This window comes from Peromyscus leucopus, chromosome 13, assembly GCF_004664715.2.
Source record: "Peromyscus leucopus breed LL Stock chromosome 13, UCI_PerLeu_2.1, whole genome shotgun sequence".
Taxonomy (NCBI): domain Eukaryota; kingdom Metazoa; phylum Chordata; class Mammalia; order Rodentia; family Cricetidae; genus Peromyscus; species Peromyscus leucopus.
The window spans coordinates 34,600,348-34,622,215 of record NC_051074.1 but is presented as its reverse complement, the minus strand read 5'-3'; the positions used below and the strand labels follow the sequence as shown (position 1 = coordinate 34,622,215).

At 46.9% G+C, this 21,868-nt stretch overlaps 1 protein-coding gene across 2 annotated transcripts in view; it reads right to left on the bottom strand.

Moving 5' to 3' along the window:
- Pax3 (paired box 3) overlaps nt 1-20,779 on the bottom strand; it is a 97,188-nt gene extending 76,409 nt beyond the window's left edge. Inside the window, exons 1-4 of one of the 2 annotated variants that reach the window (XM_028889276.2) lie at nt 20,317-20,779; nt 18,887-19,122; nt 17,572-17,701; nt 16,329-16,463 (exon numbers count right to left, since the gene is read on the bottom strand). In XM_028889276.2, coding sequence (XP_028745109.1) covers nt 16,329-16,463; nt 17,572-17,701; nt 18,887-19,122; nt 20,317-20,401 — 586 coding nt within the window. In that variant the 5' untranslated portion in view covers nt 20,402-20,779. The remainder of the gene's footprint in view (nt 1-16,328; nt 16,464-17,571; nt 17,702-18,886; nt 19,123-20,316) is intronic. The other variant, XM_028889277.2, reaches the window with a different exon arrangement.
- Nucleotides 20,780-21,868: the final 1,089 nt, after the last annotated feature.

Here is a 21,868-nt window from a genome sequence, read left to right as displayed (position 1 = left end):
ACTGTATACAGCCTCAAAAGAACACCCCATACTTTCCCAGCCTCTTCTATACGCCAAAGCTTTGTCAGTAAGAACAAGAAAACATACATCCCTTGTAGGGAAAGGGCAAGGTTGTCTGACTACCTGTAAGAGCATACACAGATGTACTTTCTAGGCTTTGATCCTACCCACCACCCTCTGGTACCTAAAGCCATCCTGCCCCCATCCCAAAGACAAAACAAGGCAGGACAGTCACTTGCCTAAGACATTGAGTCATGGTCTATCCACCCTTGTCCTGAAGGCTGGGACAGACTCCTTGTGGCCCCACTGTTTCCTAGAGCAGATGCCTGGAGCTACTAGAATTGCTGCTGGAGGGACATGGCCGCAGCCACCTCTCCCTGCCAGAGTCGAAGCCTTTGCCTTTCACTTTGCTTTGTATTTGCATGCTCCAAAAGGACAAGAGACTAGGGGCCAGAGAGTCACAGCAGCAAGCTGGCCGCAGAACTATTTCCCGGAACTTACCAGAAGCATCTACATAGTGCTTCATGCCACCTTGACAACCGAGGGAACTAAGGCCCTGCCAAAGCAGAGTTCTGCCTGCCTGCTCTTCTCCAGTGAGGGAAGACGCTTCATCTACTTGTTAAGGTGTCAGTCCCAGACATTTCTGAGGGGTTCTCTGTGAGTGCCAAAGATGCTACGTAGTGGGAAGGCATATGGATAAGTTGTCTGATTCACACTTCAGCCCCCTGAGTTAACAACACAAGGCACGTGATAGAGCCATAATGGAAGCTCAGAGGTCCCGAGCACACATGAAGGGGACCAGAGCATCAGCACTGAGATTAATCTGTTCTCCTGTGTCACTGGGCCATGTTCCCATGTCACACACAGATGCTTGCCATCTCACCCCACCCCTGCTGAAGACAGATGGCAGCAGATGCAGCATGTGAGACTCAGAGGCCCATCTTGAGACGGAGACCCATCATATCTTGGTTTTTGCATCGTTTGTGAAAAATCTAAGGAAATTAGGACATTGCTGGGATCCCTTTCAGAGACACAAAGGGGCTTGCACAGGTGCAACTACACAAGTTCTTTAGCTCCCTGGAGAATCTTTCTCTGGGGGCTGAGGAGGTGGCTGAGTTGGTAGAATGTTGCCTGGCATCACATCAACCAAGTCACCCACACCTATAATCCTAGCACTCTGGAGGTCCAGGCAGGAGAATCCATTTTTCATGGTCATTCTCAGCTACACAGCAAGGCTACATAAAGCCATGTCTCAAACCAACAACAACAACACCGAAAAACATAGAAAGAACCCACTTCTAACGCAAGTCTCTCCTAACGGAGGTAGACTGCTCTTAAGAGTCTTATATCCACTGACAAAACCCAATATTCATGTAATACCAATAAAATCTGAGTACCAACTCTAAGATCCAATAGGAGCCTACATTAAATTTAATACTACATAAACTAAAAATAGACAAAATAAAGCCCAGCTGTTCAATTCAGAGCCTTTGCGCTTGTGCCCTTCAAAGCGATGAGCTCCTGAGGTTCTCAAGGTTCTCCGGAACCTGGGGGTGTGGTTCAGTTGGTAGGATGTCTGCCTAGGAGGGATAAAGCCCCCAGCACTGCACGACCCAACATCTAGGCTCTAGATTCTAGAGGTTTTAGGGATTTGAGCCCTCTTGGCTGGTGCAGCCAAGAAGAATATCCCTTACATCTTAGAGTCCTCTGGAGGAGGGCAGATGCATTTCCTCAGACTCCTGACAAGTATCCTGGAGCCATTGGAAGTATGAGAGCTCAGATCCCTTTGGCTACCTAGGAAAAGCTTTCAGCTCAGAGATAAGATGAGCCCCACACATGCATTCCTGATCTACAGCTCTGAGCCAAAAAGAACCTGCGTGCTCTTCTCTGGTTCATTATTTGCCAAGGAGCCCCCAACACCAAAACCAAGGCCCTTCCTTGCGACAGAAGTGGGAGATAGAGCACCTGGAGTGGAGAATTCTTGGAGGCCAACTTGGTTTCACCTCCTCTTGGATAGCTCAGTGGGACACCCTGCCTTCTGGTCCTCTTCATCATCAAGGAGTGCTCTCCTGGCTGAACTGATCTGGTCTGCACATATTCAAGACGGGATCTGCTGGGAGGGGCATCAGAAACCCTGTTCCTTGCCTCCTCCAGTGGCTTGCCTCCATGGACACCCGCCATCTCACCTTTCCTCCATAATTAATTGGCCAGTCCCAAGATCTTTTGCAAAGGGACAGCAGCTCTGAGAGATGAAGTTCTTGAGTTTCTGTATGAACAAGGGCAAGCTAAGTGGCAGTGTATGTGTGTGGTAGGGCTTCCCAGGCAAAGGCAAATGGGAGTAAAGGAAGGGAGAGAAGGGAGAAGGAACCAGCCCGGAAACTGACCACTCCCCTACCCAACCCACAAGCAAGTGGAGGAAAGGAAAGAATTTTCAAATGTCTTAGGTAAGAAGATGGGAGGGCCGGGGGATTCTCAAACATGCCAGTGAAAAAGCTAAGCTTGTTGTGGGGACGTCATTTCCTATAAAGGACGGTCTGAGTGACAGTTTATTTTCTTTTTCCTAAGGTTTTTCCAAAAGGATGTTCCATGTACAGAAATGTCAGTGTGAAAGATAGGCATTGTCTTTCCTCATGGTTTTCATGTGGGTTTTCACTTTTAGAAAATAGAAAGGATTCATTTCAGGGGGAAAAAAATCATTAAAGTAGAGGACATTAAATGATAGTCATTGACTAAAACAATGAAAGTGATCCAAGGAAGATACAGAAAAAGTTCAGTTCTGTGTACTATTTGTTAACAACGAAATAATCTCTCTCCTGTCTGACCAAGGTATACGCCGACTCTCCATTCCAAACTCAGCCTGGTCTAGTTTGGAGAGGGATAGACAACAGGAGATATGCTGGTTAAGGAATAAGAACCTTCTCTGACGCGTGCAAGAACTATATCTCCCTCCTCTCCTGACTGCTCCTGGTAACTCCTACCTCCCAAGTATCCACTGATTTTGTCTTCGAGGATGCCCAAAAAAGATCAGCACAGACAAGAGGAAGACACAGAGAAGCAACCTGCACTGAGTAAGCTGAGAAAAGCCTCAGAACTCATCCCCATCAGCGGAAGAGTTCGATCAGCCATGCTGATCTTCTACTGGAGCAACATCCGCCACCTACCAGCGAATTTCCCAACACTGGGGTATCCCTCTAGTTCGTCTGGGCACACTGAAGTCCGGTTCTTTGGGATTTCCGACCTGACACTCTACCCCAAGTTGTCCATTTTCCCTCTTCTCCCGGACAAACACTCAGCAAGTCTTCAGAGCTTGGCAGGACCAGTGGCCACAAGCAGACAGTGGCTTCAAGTAAGAAACTATAGAAGTTGCCTTTCTACTGCTTTGTAATAAACGTGTGTTGTGCACAAATGCCATGGATGTGTCCTGTCTGCACCAAAACAAGCAATCTACTACCTGGAAGGCATCTATGCTGGATGAGCTCCCAAGCCCTATTTTGCCTTGGCAAATGACTAGTCTACCTCAGGCATTGTGAGGATCCCACTGTTTCATCTGCTCTCCTTCCCAGAATGGATCGCCAGGCCTTTTAGAAACAGTCTGAGAGGATATCAGAAGGCCCTAAACATTCCAAAAGAGTCGACAGCTCCAGGCACTGAGATTGCACCTATTTAGGAATTGGGAAATGAAAAATGGAGGTGTACCCCCTCCCAAATGGATTTAGGAATCACTTCCTATTTTCAAGAACTTGAAGAATAGGGGTACAGAGATGGCTTAGTGATGACTTAGCTCTTGCTTTATGAGCATGAGGACCTGAGTTCGAATATATTTTTAAAATGAGGACCTGAGTTCGAATCTCCAGTACCTATATATTTTTAAAAAGTCAGACATGGCTATGTATGCCTATAGCCCCAACACTGAGGGACAGAGACAACGGGTGAACCCTAAGAGCTTGTTGGCCAGTCTAAATAGTAAACTTCTGGTTGGATGAGAGAATCTGTCCCAAGGAAATGGGTAGAATGTAATAGAAGACACGTATGTCCTGCTCTGGCTTCCATGTGTACATACATGGGAGCAGGCACTTGAACACTCACATACATGCAACATGTACAACACACACACACAGACACACACACACACACACACACACACACACACACACACATCAGTGAAAGAGTATCTCTCCCAAAGCTGGAGAGATGGCTCAGTGCTTAAGAGCACTTGTTCTTGATAGGACATGGCTTCGGTTCCCAGCGTCCACATGTTGGTTCACCACCATCCTCAACTCCAGTCCCAGACCACTTAGGAGTCCTATTCTGGCCTCTATAGGCACCAGGCACATATACAGGGCACATACATGCATGCAGGCAAAAAACTCATATTCATAAAATAATAATAGAAACTTTAAAAAAAAAAGTAACTCTTGCAAAAGACATCTGCTCGAGGCTATGAAGCTAGTCCCCTAGAGACTGACTCTATTTGCCATCTCTTTACCTACAAATAAAAGCATTGTGAGGCTGTGTCATATATATCTAGAGTTCTGTCCCTCTGCACATGGTGGCCCTGAAACAATTTACGATACATGGTATAAATTTCTACTGAGAACAACATCACAGCAACATAAAAACACATCGGCATCTTCCTTTCAGGATTAAGCACTCCTAGACCTTCCCTCCTATGTAAGGACCCGGATACTCTTACAGGTAGGAATGAGAAGCCACACTTTGCCGGCCTGAGTCAATCCAAATTATGCACGGGGCTGGGACGGGGGAAAGGCTGCTTTTGATTGATTCTTCCCAGCTCTCCACAGCTGTTCTTAACACCGTGCCTGTTTACATTGCCTCACTGGCCACTTCAGATCTCACAGGCCAGGCAAAGGGAAAGCAGAAAGGCGATCCAGGAAGCAAGCAGCGTCTCTCTCTAGGCTTACAGAACGTGCACCAGCCCCGTGCTGACAGACCCTGTGCTGAGCATCTTGAGATAGCAACAAGAAGAGTCAAGAGAGGTCTTGTTTTTCTTTTTCGGTGTTTGTTTTCACGGGTTAAGGCTTTCAGGTTAAGAAGTCAATCCCTGGCCCTTTCTTTCTCCCCACTGTTGAATGGGCTGCTCCTAGGAGGGGTAATATGTACTGCCATCATCTCTCCCAGTCCCTAGGGTTAGGGGTGACTTGGCTTCCTTGGATAGTTGGAACACGGTTCTTTCTGGCTTGGTTCAGACTCTGTCTCTCAATTTGGGTAAGCTGGGTCTCAGAAACTGCGTTCCCAAGCATCAGATTTAAGGGGAAATAGGCCAAAATGAGTTGAGAGAGGTAAGGTATGTGGAAAAATATAACAAGTCTTTTGTGCGGTAGAAGGGAATGGATACATACTCCCTTAAAATGTGCAACATTACAAGTCAGCCATTACCAAGTGCAGAAACCCCAAGTCAGCAGGTCTTAAGGTCAGAACACAACAGTATGTTCTATGACTTACTAGTTCGAACCCAGCTTGGGGGTCTTTGGAAGACAATTTCTCTCTTATAGCTTAATGGTGAGAATAAGTTGCTTCTAAATTATATAAACTTCTCATAATATCTCCAGTACAAAATAAAAGTAAGCAAAAAAAGCTTAACACTAGAAGACTGTTTTAGATAGGAGTGAAATTAAATAAATGTTAAACAAAAAAAAAAGGAATTTTAAAAGGAATCAGTAAGTAGAAGGGAAAAAATTGGCTTAGAGTTAGAAGATGTTCCATTTGGAAAAACAAAAGAATATTGGAGAAGATTCTAGAAGGCATTCATTGTTAGTGGAACAACTCTTAGTTATTTCAAAGCTCCCACTCACAGACTGGGATAGAGGCAAGTGTCTTGTCTGCCTACCTCAGGGTCCCCCCACAAGGCAAACACTCTCCCGCCTTACAACTGTCCAGCTCCTCCACCATTTGCTCGCCATGTAGAACCCAAATTCCAGCAAAGCTTTCAAAATTGCAAATGCCATCCCCTTTATTTTATAAATAAACTCACATCTGTGCCAAATGGTGCTGTTACATGAGAAACATTTTAAATGTAAAATAAATCACCCTCTGTCAATATAACAGAATACTACACAGTTATACAAACAGGACTGAGGAAGCCCTGGTGAAGAGTGATTGCTGAGACGTAACATACAGTGTAAAAATTAAAAAAAAAAAATAAAAAATGAAGTACAGAATAGCAGACACAATAGTGCCATGTCCACAAGAGGTGGAAAGACTGTATACATGGATACACACATGAGAGCTAGGGACCAGGGGTGGGAGTTAATTGCATGTTTGTGCAGTTTCCCAAAAAGAAAAAAACAAGGTACTGATGGATATCTAGTCTACAGGGAAAGGAAACATGTTTCCCGGCTTCCATTCACAGCTTTTGAGTTTTGTACCAAGTGTTTTCTACACCCAAAAATAGATATGGGGGCTCGAAAACTAAAATTGGCTGGGACGCTCTGTCATTTGAAGTGTTGACTTGTCGAGGTTGTGATCCTCAGCCTGTCCACAGCCCTGAGAGTTGGCCCGCAGAACCCAGAAGTCCCCTCGCATCTGAAAGCCTTTGGAGGGGCGCGGGGAGGGGGGGAATGGGGGGGCGCTAGGAGGCGTCCAGAAGGAAGGTGGCCTGCTCTCCAGTAAGTTTTTGTCAGTTTACTGGGGCCTGGCCAGCCAAGGAGCAGAGACTGCCTGCTGTGACGCCTAAGCCACAACAGCTGCATAAACCGGCCGCGCCCCGGCTTGACCTATCTCTGAGACAGGTCAGAGCAGTGCATGCAGGGATAAAAAAACAACCTTCCACGCAGCCAGGGCCTGCACTGTCCACCAGCTCAAGCCAGCGAGAGGAGCAGGAGTTCTGGGTCCCCAGAGCCTCATGAGCAAGCTACTTTCGCTTCCCTCACAGGGCATGCCAGTAATGCAGGACACACAAGGACTTGCACACACGCGTGTGCGTGCACACACACACACACAGACTCACCACCATTTTGGAAGGAAATTAAATTAAAAGGTCATTGTAATTTATCCTCCAGCTTAAGATGGCCACTTTAGGAAGTTTCCTCAACACTTCCAAGCTCCAGTTTTAAAAGAATCATCCACAAAGAACGGAGAATGCACGCAACCCCACATGCAAAACTGCAAGGACATTTAAGAATGGGCAGGCTGAAGAAGGGGCATCACGAGAAATGGTGGGGAACTCCACCAAATGAACAAGTTTTCAGAGATGCAGGAGCGAACACACACTGAGATCAATTTTCATGGAGCAGTTTTCCCATCTTTGACCCAGCAAAATAAACAAACAAATAAAAGTTTGCCAACAACCAGTTCATCTAACGGAGAAAAATCAATAGCCTGGGAAGAAAGGGGGGCTAAGAAATGTTCTTTGACATTTGGTGAAAGTTTTAGAATTTTATCATGTTTCCGTACCTATGAAATCAGTGAAGTTGTTATATTAAGTAGCTGCTTATGGAGTCAAGTTTCTGACATGCAGAAAGTGGAGAGTGTGGAGTACGTATGTGTATGCTGTGTGTGAAGGGTGTGTGTTTGGTCTTCATTGTTGCTGCTAAGCCTTGAATTAAGCTTTTATCTGCCCTTGGGCAGAGCCCATCTGCTAGTCTGTGGGCTGGTCACTTTCTCAGAGTGTTCAGAGTTTAGGGCCCCCTTCTCCACCAGGACTTTGGGTTTTGCTAGGATGGATATAATTTGCATACAAGTATTTTCTCATCTTAGCCTCACAGAACTCTTGGAAACTGGTATGACCCACTTCATTTTAAAAGTATCAAAAATGAAGCCCAAGAGGTCACACCTGAATGAATAGTGCTTGGTCTCAATCTCAGAGACTCATTGGTAAGGCAAGCACTGGCCACTTTTATTTGGGTATTCTGTTCTTTTGGAACACAAAAACGTACAGGAAAATACTGAACCAGGCAGGACAAAAACACTCAATGCTCCAACGACCTTCACCCAGGAAGCTGTCCAGTCCAGGCTCCCACTTTCTTTGCAATAAAATAAATCACACCAATTAATCTTCTTTAGTTCAAATTAAGCTCAGCTGTGAAAATTGAGAGAGACCAACACACTTACTCTTTGGATACAATTTTCTTAATGATAATGACACATTTGAATACTCAATTTTAGGATATCTGTTTGAGACTCGAGGGAGATAGGCTGAGTAATAGAACACATGCCTGCCATTGTAGATCCCCAGGTTTAGTTCCTAGCATCAGAGCAACTAAATAAACAAACAAACTCCATGTTTATTCTAGAACTTTAGGCTAAGAAATAAGAGAGATATGTGACTGCTGTATTTTAATATATCTATGTCACTCATAAAAAAAATCACAAAATAAAAATGCTGACTTTCTGCTGAAGGGCAAATGTGTGACTGTATCAAAGTTCACTATAAAAACAAAAATAAATGGAACCATTTCCATGTCGTAATACAAACTGCAAAGTAATTAACTTTCTGTTCTTAGCTAGTCTACCCTAATTGACTTGTGGTGTCTAGTCAATGTATAAGACCAAGCAGATTTAATGCTGCAGCTCTTCCTATAGCCATACTTACTGAGTTTATTTTTTAAGGGTCTACACTGAAGTTTCCACAAAGCTATACTTTTTGAATTTTTACTGTGATCTTATGAGTGGTGCACGCTGAAGATACAGTTGCAGCCCTCCTCCCTCAACCTTGTTGGTCAGTGCGGGAGAGGTTCCCTTGCTCATTGAGAAGCATTTTAATCGGCTATTTCTGAATGGAATGTGTTGGGTTGGATCCAGAACAAGGAGAGTTGGCCCCTAGAATTGAGAATTGCTATTAATATGCTATTATAGACACAATAAAACTAAACAGCTAAAAGTCAATAAGAAAGGTTAGCCAGTAAACTATTAAATGGGTCTAAGGACATAGCCACACAGTAGTTTGCTTTTGCCTGTCATGAATTCTAGCCTCTTCCGAGAAGAGCATTTATTTGCCACTGCAGTAGATGGAGGACATAAAAACTCAGATGACTTAGATCAAGTTGCTTTGGCCCAAAGGGGATGTGTATTCCGTTCTTTTGCTTTACTTAAAATCCTGCAGCAGAATTTTAAATGCTGTCAACTTTTTTGCTATTTGCCATGTAAACTAATTTGCCTTCTCAATATTTTCCCTTTTAGGAGAAAAGTGTATCAAATCAAATTCTAAATGTTACACAGATGCTCCTTATTGCAGTGTAATTTCTTCCTTAAAAAAAAAAGAGAGAGAGAAGTGGCCATTTACACAGCAGAAATGATCTGTTCCTTTTTACCAGGAACAAAGGAAAGCAGGAAACCAAAGGTAAGAATTCATAAAACCTGTATGATTGTCTTCAGCTCCGTTTTCTCGTCTCCCTTCAACAAGGGCAATTTTCTAATGCAGTGGTTCTCAGTCTGTGGGTTGTGAACCTTTCGGGGTGGAACCAACCTTTTCACAGGGGCCCCATATCAGAGATCCTGCATATCAGATGTTTACATTATGATTCATAACAGCAGCAAAAAATTGTAGTTATGAAGTAGTGATTAAAATAATTTGATGGTTGGGGGTCATGGCGATATAAAGGGTTGCAGCATTAGGAAGGTTGAGAACCACTTCTGTAGGACATAGGAGAACTACAGGGCAATACTGCTTCCACCTGGTGTTCATCTGCAGAGAGAACAGCAAAGTCCAAGCTCCCTTTCGCTTTCTCTCTCTGCATGGGACACGTTGCAAAGTTTACGACATTGTAAATGTTGCTGCAGGATTTTAAATAAAACAGAATATAAGAGAGTATTGAGGCCATAGCTCCCCAGACAGAGGCAATCATTCTTAGATCAGCAAGCTTGCCTTGGTAATAAGATCTGGCCCAACTGGGATCTGGGATCTACTGTCTCCCTGGCAATGTTTGAGCACACAGCCTAACAATCAAGAGGGAAAAGTTCCCTTAACTCTGTATGTGCATAAAAAAATAAATGTATGTACATGTGAACTATGAATTGAATAATTAAGTACCTGACCCAGGAAAGGCAAATCATCATCACTAACTTAACTGACTCTAGCTTGCCACCTAATCTATTTCAGACAGTCATACTATATATTATAACAATAGATTACTGCTCTGTTATACTAGTGGGTATTGGAACGTAGGTAGATTATTAATGAATTCATTAATTATGAGTTAACATAGGGGATTCTGACACAAAAATTTTAAAAATATTTAAAAGATAAATATAACCAGCATTAACTTAGTGCCTGCATGTCAAGGTACACCTTAAGAATGAACAAGAAAAGGTAAATAATAAAAAAGTAAACCCTTATAAAATCATAATTTAGAATCAAAATGCACATGGCAAGGGAGTTCACAAAGCCTCATACAGTGGCGCATACATGATATACAGGGAAATATCCCAAGCCTGACTCCGGCATAAATAGGAGAACCTCAGAGTAATTTGTTGGAATTTGCAAATTAAGCACAGAACTGGTATATTTCCAAAAGAGCCCTGGAAAGAACGTTTTGCTGTCTTAAAAGAAAGGAAAAAACCAATACAAATATACTAAATTCTTAAACAAACAAAAACCTAATAGTTGATCTAAAAATCAGCAACTACAGAGGTCATGATGGGATTCAGGTGTTTTTCCTAGCAGTCAACATCTGGGAATGTTACTGAGATCTGTGCTGTTACTTCCCGCTCTGATGCCTCTAAAGGACACTTTGCAGGACAAGTTCACCTTTATAAAGTCCAGGACCAGCTTAATTCTCAGTGACCAGTTTGCAAATAAACCCTGTTGACATACATTGTACACACAAACACATATCTACTCCTATATGACAGGGATTTAAAAAATAAATGCAAAATTATGGAAATGCCGCACATAGATGTGGCCACTACATCTGACAGTCTCTGTGTTATTTATTCTCCATCTAATTTGACATAAAAAAAAATCTGATATCTTTTCTGCATAACATTCCAGCCTGGGAGGCAATTATAGTGACAAATTCATATTTAGAAAATTTGCCCGAACAGATAGTTGCGCCCCTTCCCCCACCCACCCACCCACATCCCAAAGGAGAACCAACTTGATAAAATCACTATCCCAGCCTCAGTTCTGAACATGAAATCGCCACAGGATAATTGAAAAAACACCCCATGAGCCTCCTCTGTGAGACAACAATACGAAACCGATTTCAGTTCCTATTTCTTGGAAGGGAATTTGGTCAGTTCCTCCTTAGAGATTTCAGAGGAAAGGGAGGATTTTCCAAGACAGATAAATTGAAACGATCCTGCTTTGATCTGTGTGGTTAAGAAGCCCTCACAAAAGAAGGTGGCCACTGAGGGACTGAGCTCCCGGCCTCTCAATGGATGGTAATGGCACCAACAAACAGCTACTTAATCAATATTTGGCCAGAGCTGCAGAAAACTCCCCTTTCAGATTTTAATTCCTAGTTGTAAAACAACCCCAGAGCAGCCAGTGAGATAAGACTAGAAGCTGACTGCTTAATTGCCATTTAGTGGCTGGTAAGTTACATGGTGGGTTCTTGGTCTTAATAGTTCCTTAATCTTCATTTACTGGAGTGAATAAATAAGTTACCTGTCATAGGGTTCCACTGAACTGAAACTTTCTGGGTCCCGGGCCAGGCAACTCGTCACTGAGCTTTTCATTCTGCTGGCCATTTATTTCTGTATAACTTGAACGTTTAATCTCGTGATTAGGAAGGATTTTTGTCCTGTCCTGAGACTATCCATGGATGTTGAAACCGCTAGGGCAACGCTCCTGTTCACTTGATTGATTTCTGTGTACCACTTGCCTGCACCGAGGCACACTTTCTGGTTCCGCATCACCGCCCCGGGTGGGTTTTATGACTCAGCCCTGGGGACTCTTAAATGACCCTTCAGTAATTATTACACACTGGAAGCCCCTACCTCCTGTTCCGGTGCTATCAACAATCACATCAAACCCCAAAATAAACATATGATTTCAAGCATTAATTAGAAAATCTGCATGTTTTCAATAAAGCTAGGAAGCAAGCATACAGCAGTTAGTTACCCCAGTCAAGCAAGGGGGAAAAGAAAGCGCTAAGGGACAGAGTCTCCCTTACTCTGGCTAGGGAATGCTACTGCAGTGTGGTGGCCCACTGTCGTCGACAATATTTTTTTTTTTTTAATGAGAAAGACACTTCCCTTGAGCAGAACTGCAAAGCCTTCAAAACTTTAAATACGATCTTGAGAGTAGACTCCTGTCCTGGCAAATGGACTTGAGAATGGTCAGGAAGTGACCAGTAATAGAAGATCTGGGTCCAGAAATCTGTGATCCTGCGCTCCCGTTATTTAAATCTGTGGGAAGGCTCAGCCTGTGCCTGCACACCACCAACAAACACCAACCAACCGGACACCAACAATTCCCTTCTCCACCAACACAGAAGAAGCAAATGGCTTTGCTTTTCACAGCGTGACTCCCTTCATCCGAAAGTGCCTCCCAATCTACTGGGAACGAAATATTCCAAGAACTTTACCTGCCCCCGCCCCCCCCCCCCCCCACGCTTTGGTCTTTATAGACTGTACATTTTTAATCTGACGTCATTTGTCATTAATTTTAGAAAAGAGCATGAGCTTATCCACAAAACGGGCTCAAGAAAAACTTCTGATACTTGCATTTTCTGAAAATTAAAAAAAAAAAAAAAAAAAGGCTGATTTTTTTTTTTTTTTCACACACTGAAGAATTTGAAGGGAATATAGGTTGCCAGCCATCCTGTGCCGGATTTCTCTGTTTCTTCTCTGTGATTGTTGCAAACCTCCCGTGCTTATTTAAGATTTTATTTTTAAATGGGGGGAGAAGTCCGGTGAAAGTGTGTCTCCAGTCCCAATCAAAACATCAGTTTGGCAATCTGGCCTCTTTCCCCCTGCGCTCGCTCCCCCACGGCCACTTCAAAGCCACAGCAACAAGTCGGTAATTGTAACGTTACATCTAAATATTTAAGCGGAAAGTCTTGCCGTCGCGTGTCCCATCTACAGTCCCCGTCTGTCCGGTAATTCCATTACCGCACAAAGCAAAAATGTTGCCCAAAACTCACAAACAGGAAAAGCGTCACCCTGCTGAGAGAAAGGGAGGGGGGTTGGGAGGAGGAGGAAGAGGAGGAAGAGGCAGAGGGTGGGGGGGGAGAAAGAGGGGAGGAGGAGAAGGGGAGGATGATGAAGGAGCAGTTTCATCGATTAGTCACCGCTTTTGTGTTAAGGGCTTTCTTTAAAATAAGAAAAAAAAAAATGGGGGGAGGTTGCAGAAATTTCACTAATGTGAGCCTCAGGCTAGGGAGGGAGGGAAAAAAAAGAGGAGAAGAAGGGGGAGGCGGGCTGTGTCTAGATGAAAGTGAGAGGACATAAAGGAGGCAATTGAGTCGGCTGCAGCCCGGCGAGCTAAGCTGCGGGCCGGCCGGAGCGGGGAGGGGCGGCGCGGCGCTTTGGCGCAGGGCGCAGCAGCGGGGGCCCGGGCTATTGTGGCGGCGCCCGCGGGCCCGCTCTGCTGAGCCGGGGGAGGAACAGAGGCGCCCATTGAGCTGCCGCAGCCCGGGGTGCCTGAGCTCGGACTCCTCAGGTCCGGCTGCGCCTGCTCCGTGTCCGCACTTCTGGCCAGGGACCGGGGGTGGAAGGTCCCCGGCCGCTCACCCCTCTTCTTTCACCAATATCCTGGAGCAGGAAGGATGGACTCAGCAGGGGTACAAAAATCCTAAGGTTCCCTGGGAGCGCAGGGCTGGATGCACTGCTGCACGGGCTGAGCAGCAGCTCTTGGATTGGACGAGGGAGAAGGAAACTTGGGGAAGGGCAAAGGAACCGTTTAGGAAAAGGGACAAGAGCTTGAACAAAAGAGCGTGGCTCTGACCTCTGTCTGGATGCCTTTCTCCCCGCATCCAAGCGTCTGCCAAGCAGATCCCAGGCCAAATTTGTGTCCAGGAAAGCCAGTCTCAGCAGCAGGTACCAGGCCCATCTGGCAAGGGCACACAGCAGTGGTGGGGACACTCCTCCGCCAGTTTTTCCCTCCCCTTTGCCAGGACTCAGAGAGCCCTTTCTCAAGATCCATTCTATTTTACAAGTGGGACCGCCGGAGACTTTTGATGCCCAAACAACAGAGGGGAATATTTGAGGTTTCTAGACTTCAAACTGCATCTCTCACTCTATCCTTTCTCTGGGCCCCTCTTGCCCTCCAGGGTTCATCCGGAAAGGAAGCTGGAGGCACTGAAGGGACCCAGGCTGCATCTTCCTTGACAACCCCAAATTAAATTAGACTTCAGCCTCTGAGGGAGGGGCGTGTGTGTGTGTGTGTGTGTGTGTGTGTGTGTGTGTGTGTGTGTGTGTTTCAAGGACACAGCCCCCACTGGGGGAAACACTCTGATTTTTAAAAATGGTAGCAATTGCCCTTGAATGGCAGCCGGCCCAGCGAGGCGACCCAAAAGACTAGAAACATTTTGTAGGTGAAATGGCCACTTTTTCCACGCTGGAGAGTCCATAAAACTTCCTGGCTGAGCAGCTACTGCGGCTCATTGAATAATTCATCCCTCATTGCAAGCCCATAATGTCTATTCTGGGCCCCTTTGTGGGGCTGTTTTCTCTTCTTTTCTCCTTGAATTATAAAAAGGCTGCCTTCCTTTGTTCACATCAAGCTGCTCGGAGCTGGAGCTTTGTCTGGGCCAAGCTAAAGTGTGAGTTTCAATGGACTCTCCAGGCTTTGTCTCCCAAGTTCATCTCCAAGTGTAGATTGTGTAGAGAAGGCCTTCTTTGTAAACGCTGGAAAAGTTGTACAAATGTTTGACCAGCTCATTTGGGACGTTTTGTCTCCAGGGCCTTGGTTGTTGCGGCTGGGCTGCGAGGGAGCGAGGGAGCGGCTGGTCTGCCTGGCTGCCAGTTTTAGCAACAAGTAGCAACACCGTGGATCCCCCGTAAAGGCCTCTCCCATAACCAGAGGACCTACTAGCCTCTGCTTTAGGATCCCACTGAGCCTGGGAGAAGTCTGGGTCCTCAGCCCTCTGCCTTTTTACTCTAGCACCTCTAGCCTGCAGCTAGGGCTGGAATATAAACCAGAGGTGACCAGAAAAGCATTTGTCCAGGCTTACACAGACTTCACAAGAGCCCCTGCTGTAAACACAGAAGTCATAGCATGTGCCATCTCCCTGATCAACCTCCTTCTATTCGGGGTGCCTTCTCTTGATTATATGTGTGCCCTAAAGCATCTGGGCTTCCTTCCGGTTCATTAGAACTCAGGCACTTGGTTGCTAACACCCAACTCTAAATATCGAGGGTATGGCTTTTGTATTGGTTTGCAAAGCAGCTTTCCTGGAAGGCCAGCGGTTGTCTCAAGGATACACAATGAAGGTTTAAAAAAAAAAGAGAAAGAGATCCACCAATCTGTATGCTGAAGCCATCTTTCTTCTAGATCATCTCAGAAAGCCCTGGTAGAAAGGGTGTCTTTCTTTCTGTAAACCTTTATTTTTGAAGATAACTCCAAGCAGGTAATAGGGAAGAAGCCTGCAATTCTCCATCCCCTGGAGGGAGATTTTTCTTTTTGGTGCTGACAGGTCGAAGCCAACAAGGAGTGGGTGGTCTGTACCCCTGGGGGGACAGCGGGTGATGGCGAGCACTGGGGGGGGGGACTCAAGAACACAGATCCCTTTGACCCAGATCCCTAGAACCCACCACTTGGGCACCATCGGTTGCCAGACACATACAGGTTATATACTTCATCCCACTTGAAAACAAATGAAAAGTAACCAGCTTATGTACACACGTGCGCGAACACACGCATGTATAAGGCAGCAGAGGTGGGACAATTTTAGGTTCCCAAGTGTCCAGAAGAATCACAGTCTCATTAATTCTCGCCCACACGCACAGTAGTTCCCAGAGTGTAAAAAACTACTTCAAGATCCTCAGACTTCATTAACTACTCCCCTATTCTCAGCCCATATAATTTTTTTTTTTCAGAGAAGTTTAGTTTCCATCTGGAAAGTGTCCACCTGCAACGCATTTCAGATTTCTCTACTCCAAGAAACTAGACAGGATGGAGGATAAAACTCACGATAACTTAAGAGTTAGTATTATTAGAGTGTGGCTCAAGGGTACAGCCCTTGCTGGGCGTGTATGAGGTCCCGGATTGGAAAGCCAGGAAAAAAATAAATAAAAATTAGAATAGAGAAGGTTTTGTGTTTTTTTTTTAAAATATCAAGTACCTCTCTGGCCTTTCACTTGAATGTTCTCTGGCCAGAGGTAAGCTTTGAGACAAGCCAGAGCCGGTCTGCGGTTGCGCAGACCCACAAGTCTTAGAACCTGCACCCTCTCCGTGGAGCGCACGGCTCCATGGGGCCGCTTACCTCGCTCGCTCAGGATGCCGTCAATGCTGTGTTTTGCCTTTTTCTCGCTTTCCTCGGCTTCCTTCCTCTCTAGATCCGCCTCCTCCTCTTCTCCTTTTCCAAATTTACTCCTCAGGATTCGGCTGATGGAACTCACTGGGGATAAGAGGAGGAAGGGAGCGCACATGACTGAGAGACGTCGGGGGTGATCCCAAAGGAGACCTCAAGGGCCCAGCCGAGACACTCAACCCCCTTCCTGCTCCTGGGAGAGGCTCATTTCTCTATCCGAGTCCTTGTGCATTCTCTCGGGTCTTAAAAAAATCCCTCACACTTTCATGGAGTTTTAATTACTTAGACTGGAACTGGAAACTAGAAATCTCACAGCACCTCCAATTCATAAACGAGAAATGTTACCTCGGTCCCTCTTCGAGAAGCTGTTGGCTAGTAGTCTCTGAACACCCTAAGAGACGTCTGCCACCAGCTCACCCTTCACAGTGTTCCCTCCCCACCCGAAGACATTGGGCCCCAAAATCCTGGGGAGAAGAACCACAGAGGGCCTGTCGCCTGCAAATCAACTTGTTTTGAGGATAGAAAGGGTTTAAATTTCAACTGCAGAATCATTCCCTATTGTAAAAAATCAAAAGAAAACGCACTCTCTCCGATTTATTTTTTCCAGATTCCAGTCTGGTAAACAAATCCATGCTCTGAAATATATCGTTCTTACAGAGGGAAAAAAGGAGTTTCCTTTTAATTAAAAACAAACTCTTCCCGCGCGGAGGCCCAGCACTGGCCCCTTTTCCCCTGGACCTTTCCCAAGCTGCCAGGATACTGGATGGATCCTGAAACTCCCGGGAAAATCGCGTCCTGCCGAATTTTCACCCCTTCACTGCCCCAGTCAACTCTCCACCGGTGCGGCTTGGATCTCCCTTCAGTGGAAGTTACCAAAACATTTGTTTCTCTTTTAGAAGGAAACATCAATACTAATACTCATTTGGCCTGTGCCCTGCGTTTCCGCCCCAGTCCCAGCCTCCTTAGTAGAAATCCGTTTGCGGGGGAAACTTCGGTCGTCCCCCAGGCCGCCACCCTGGGGACCAGCAGTTCACCCAGTGCTCCATAAAACATGAAGAATGTCTGGCTTGTAAATATTTCAGGGCAGCCTCCCAATAGCCACGATGGATCATTGGGGCGATTTTATGACTGGGCTGGCCCATTGGAGTACGAGACTGACGGTCGTGCCTCCGGGAAAAGTTAATGGACCCAGTACCTGAGGGCACGGTGTTCCGATCACAGACAGCGTCCTTGAGTAATTTGTCTCGAATTTCCCAGCTGAACATGCCCGGATTCTCTCTTTTGTATTCCTCAATTTTCTTCTCCACGTCAGGCGTCGTCACCTGCTTTAAGAGAATAGGCGGGTGGTGCGTTGGTACCCAGTATTGTGAGCCAGATAGGGTGTCCCCACCTCATGGTCTGTTGGATGCTCCTTCCTGTATTCTCTGGGAATGTCCCTCTGCTTAGCCAAATGACTTTAATTCAGTTTAGAAAGGAGCAGACAGGAAATTATCCCATTCGGGGCAGCCTGGAGACCCTCCACCTGCCTGAGGATGCTCAGGGGACCAGATGAAATTAAGAAAAAAATTATAAGTTTGGAGACGAGGGCTGTGCTTTCTGATCACTAGAAACCCCACCGAATCCACACAAAAACGAAACTAAAAAGAGAATGCTTGAAAGAACCACAGAAAAATCAAATTAGGTCAGTTCCAACGAGGTCAGATCTGAGCTACAGAAGGATTAGGTTGAGATTTCAAAGACCTTGTATCTAGGTTGTGCTGTTACTGTTGTTGTTATTTTTGTTGTTTAATTAGACAACCATAAGAATGACTCTTTCACCCACTGGAATAAAACTGTCTCCTAAGATTCTCAGGTTAAGAGAGAAAATGGGGAAGGAGAGGGACTGTGTTTGGGAGTCTTCAGTGTCTGGTTTTGCCCCCCCCCCCACCTGGCAACTAGAAAATCATACTGACTTCTCTGCATAACCCAAAGAGAAGGCAGGCCCCTGTATAATCTCCTCCCACTCCCTAACCAGCAGGGCTTTCTTGCTTATTAAAGAAAACTAACATAATTTAAGGATCTCACCTACCTGCTTTATAAAATGGAGTCAAGAGGCTTATTATAAAGAAAACTAATAGCCCTGACTTTTGACTTCTCAAAAACAATTTGCATTGGAAGGCGGGGGGGTTGTCAAAGCTGGGAAAGAAACTCTTCAAGGACCTTAGCTTCATTCTAGGATGGGGCAGTGGGAAGACTCTCTGGGAAAATCGGCCACGGGTGGGATTGCTTTAGGTGTTTATCAAAAGAATTTGATGAGGGTTCCAAGGTTCCCAGGCATTTAAAAAAAAATGCCTAGCCTTTTTCCAGTGTTCAAGGACCACTAGCAACCATAACAACTGAGTTCTACACACACAAAAACACTCCTTCCTAGATATGAAAAATACTTCCCTTGGAAAGTCCCTAGCTCCCGTGCCCACTCCCCACCAGCTGACCACAGGCCCCAAGTCCATGAAACCAGGCCCCAGGCTCACCTTGGGCTTGCTGCCTCCAATGGCACCAGGGCGGATGGAGCCTGTCTCCTGGTACCTGCACAGGATCTTAGAGACGCAACCGTGGGACACGCGCAGCTGGCGAGAGATGACGCAAGGCCGAATACCATGGTGGGCCATCTCCACGATCTTGTGGCGAATATGGTTGGGCAGAGGCCTGCCGTTGATAAATACTCCTCCGAGCTGGTTGACCCGGCCCTGGCCGAGGGGGGTGGACACTGGGAAGAGAATGCAAAGGACAGAGCCCAGGGAAAAAGTCATTTAGGAAGAATAAAAAGCATCAGAAAGAACCTAATTCTGCATCCTTCCGGCCAACACCCCCGCTCCCCCCCCCCCCCGCCCGTGACAGTCCAATACCAACTACCAGGCTTTCGACTCCCAGCCCCGACCCTGACTGTTATGATTGTTTAAATAATTACCCACTGCAGGGGCATATAATCTTTTGGAAATTGAGTAATTGCAAAAAGATAATTTGCTGTAGAGAAAGCTGTATTTTCTCTTTTTGGGGGAGGGAAAGGGGGTGCTGCAAGTTGGAGGGGGAACTAGGCTGGTGCCTAAAATGTCTTGCGGTAACTGCCACAAAATCCCGGCTGAGTCTGGAGCAAGCCGACAGCCCTTACTGTTTCCGGATCAGAGCGTAGTAGGCAAGGGTCGGGAGCATCCGGAAAGGAGATACAGGTGACAGCGTGTATCACCTGTTACATCTCAGAAATAAAAACGGCAGCGGCGGCGGCGGCGAGCCTGGCTACGATTACCACAGCCGCAGTTCGTTCTCCTCTGGACCAAGGTCGAAGGACTGTGACACCCTTACTTCCCAAATTGTTTGGTTTGCAGTAGTAGCTACCTCCCCGAAATTTCCCAGAACCTTCAAGCAAACCACAAGGCATTCCCAAACACATTAGAAACTTCGAGATGCCTCTTGAGTCGATTGGAATTTAATTAATCCATACTAAAACTTCCAGTTAGGGCGGACCACCTCAGTTTTCCGCAGCAGGAAAATTCTTGCCGAACTAACAGGAGTTTGGGGATTTTTTTTTTTTTTTCAAAAGTGGGCGCAGCCGGGACAGTTTCGTAGCAACTTTGGGTGAACAGAATTTTGCTTCCGTGGCTGCGAAGCTTATCCACCTTCATCACGACAGCAACTCCAAAACAGGGCAAAGTGGAACCGGCCCGAGCAGGCCGGGCCAGCTCTGAGGGTTTGTAGAGAGTACGGTGCGGCGTTTGCAGCCTGAAAGCGAAATGGGGCTTCTCTCCCCTCCACGAGACCCCCTCCCCACCATTGCTTCTTGGGATGGGAAGTATGGAGGAAGAGGCTCCCCGGAACGCGCGACTCCAGGCCCTGGAGACCTGGAATGGGGTGCGGCAGCCAATCCCGAGCCCCGGGATCCGGATGGGCTGAGGCCCTAACATACCTTCCAGCGGGAAGCCGCTGCGTGGGTAATTCTGCCCCGGGCCGGGCCGCATCATCCTGGGCACAGCGCCGGCCAGCGTGGTCATCCTGGGGGCAGCTTCGCTCGCAAATTATATCCAGGTGAAGGCGAGACGGAAAAGCGAGCGCAATGCGGCGGCGGGTGACCCTCGGGAACTCTCCAGATCGCGGAGAGCTCCTCCCCCCCAAAAAAAAGAAGGCAGGAGAGGGAGGCGGGGCGCGGGGGAGGGAGGGGGGCTGCTAGCTCCTGGTCCACCCGCTCCAGAGAAGTTCCTAGAATGAAGGATCCTAAGCCCAAGGCGGACAAGTTTTGGTGCGAGTCTGGCAGATAGGCAGGCCCCTCAGCTGGGGCCACGGGCGAGGGTGCTCAAGGCGCCAGGAAGATGGGGGCGGGAGGGTGGTAACGCCGAGGCGGGAGCACGGCCCGAGTCTCCTCCCGTAGTGACACCGAGTGCAGGGATCCGGACTAGGGAGCATTTATTAGTTCTTTCACCCAAAGCTTGGTCAGGAGCCCTGAGCTGCGATTGGCCGACGAGGAGACCGTCCCGGGTGGCGAAGACACGCGCTGATTGGGCGACGGAGGCTACTTTCTCTTCCCATCCCTGACGGTGCCCAGGCCTCCACCGACCCGGAGGGGGACCAGCTCTGAGCCCCTTCCCCTCAAAAGAGAGAAGCGTAGACAGGTTGAAACTGGAAGAGGCAGCCTGGGCGATGGGAGCGGCTGAGGATGGAGAAGGGGCTCGCTGTGTCTGTCACTCTACGTGTGCGTCCCTCTGATCTCTGGTTTCCCACTCCTGTCTGGCTGTCCCAATCTTTCTGTGTCTCTCCCTGAGAGGCTCGCTCTATCTGTCTCTTTATTCTCTCTGTCTGTCTCTGCTTTTCACCAGCGGACCTCTCTTCAGGGCTGCTAACCCGGGGATGGGGGCGGGGAAACTCGGGGAAAAAAAGGCATAAGGAGTCCCGGATGTGTTTAGTTTTCCTTTCCCTGGTCTGCGCTGGGCCTGGGCTCGCTGTGGGAGCCTCTCCGAGCGGCTTCTCTAGGAGAGAGTCCAGGATGCTCCCAGAAGGTCCTTTTGTCTTTCTTAGTCTGAAAGAAAGGGACTGAAGGATAGGTGGGGTAGCCTTAGACATAGACAGACGTGGCAAGGCCCCCCTGGACTAGAAGTTGCAAGCTGGGATGGGGGATTCGGCTCCTTTCCTTGGTTTAAAAGCCCTTCTGGGAAGCCGGGACTCTAAATCTCACATACAGATCGATCCCCGATGCACATGCATCTATATGTTGAGGTTTTCTTGCCCGGCTGCTGCGGCGTTTGTTCTCAGGAATTTATTATGGCATTCAGACTAAACTGCTGGAAAAAAAAAAATAAAAGGGGCAAAGTCTTGGCTAGGAGCTGAAGTGTCCCCAGCAGGATATGACGCCAGGAGTGTTGTAAAGACTGTCTGTCCTTAGAGAAGGTACCATTGTGCATGGCCTTTTATTTATAACTTGGTAAGTGCCAGCGAACTCGGCTCCTTTACACCCCCGAGTGCCAGGC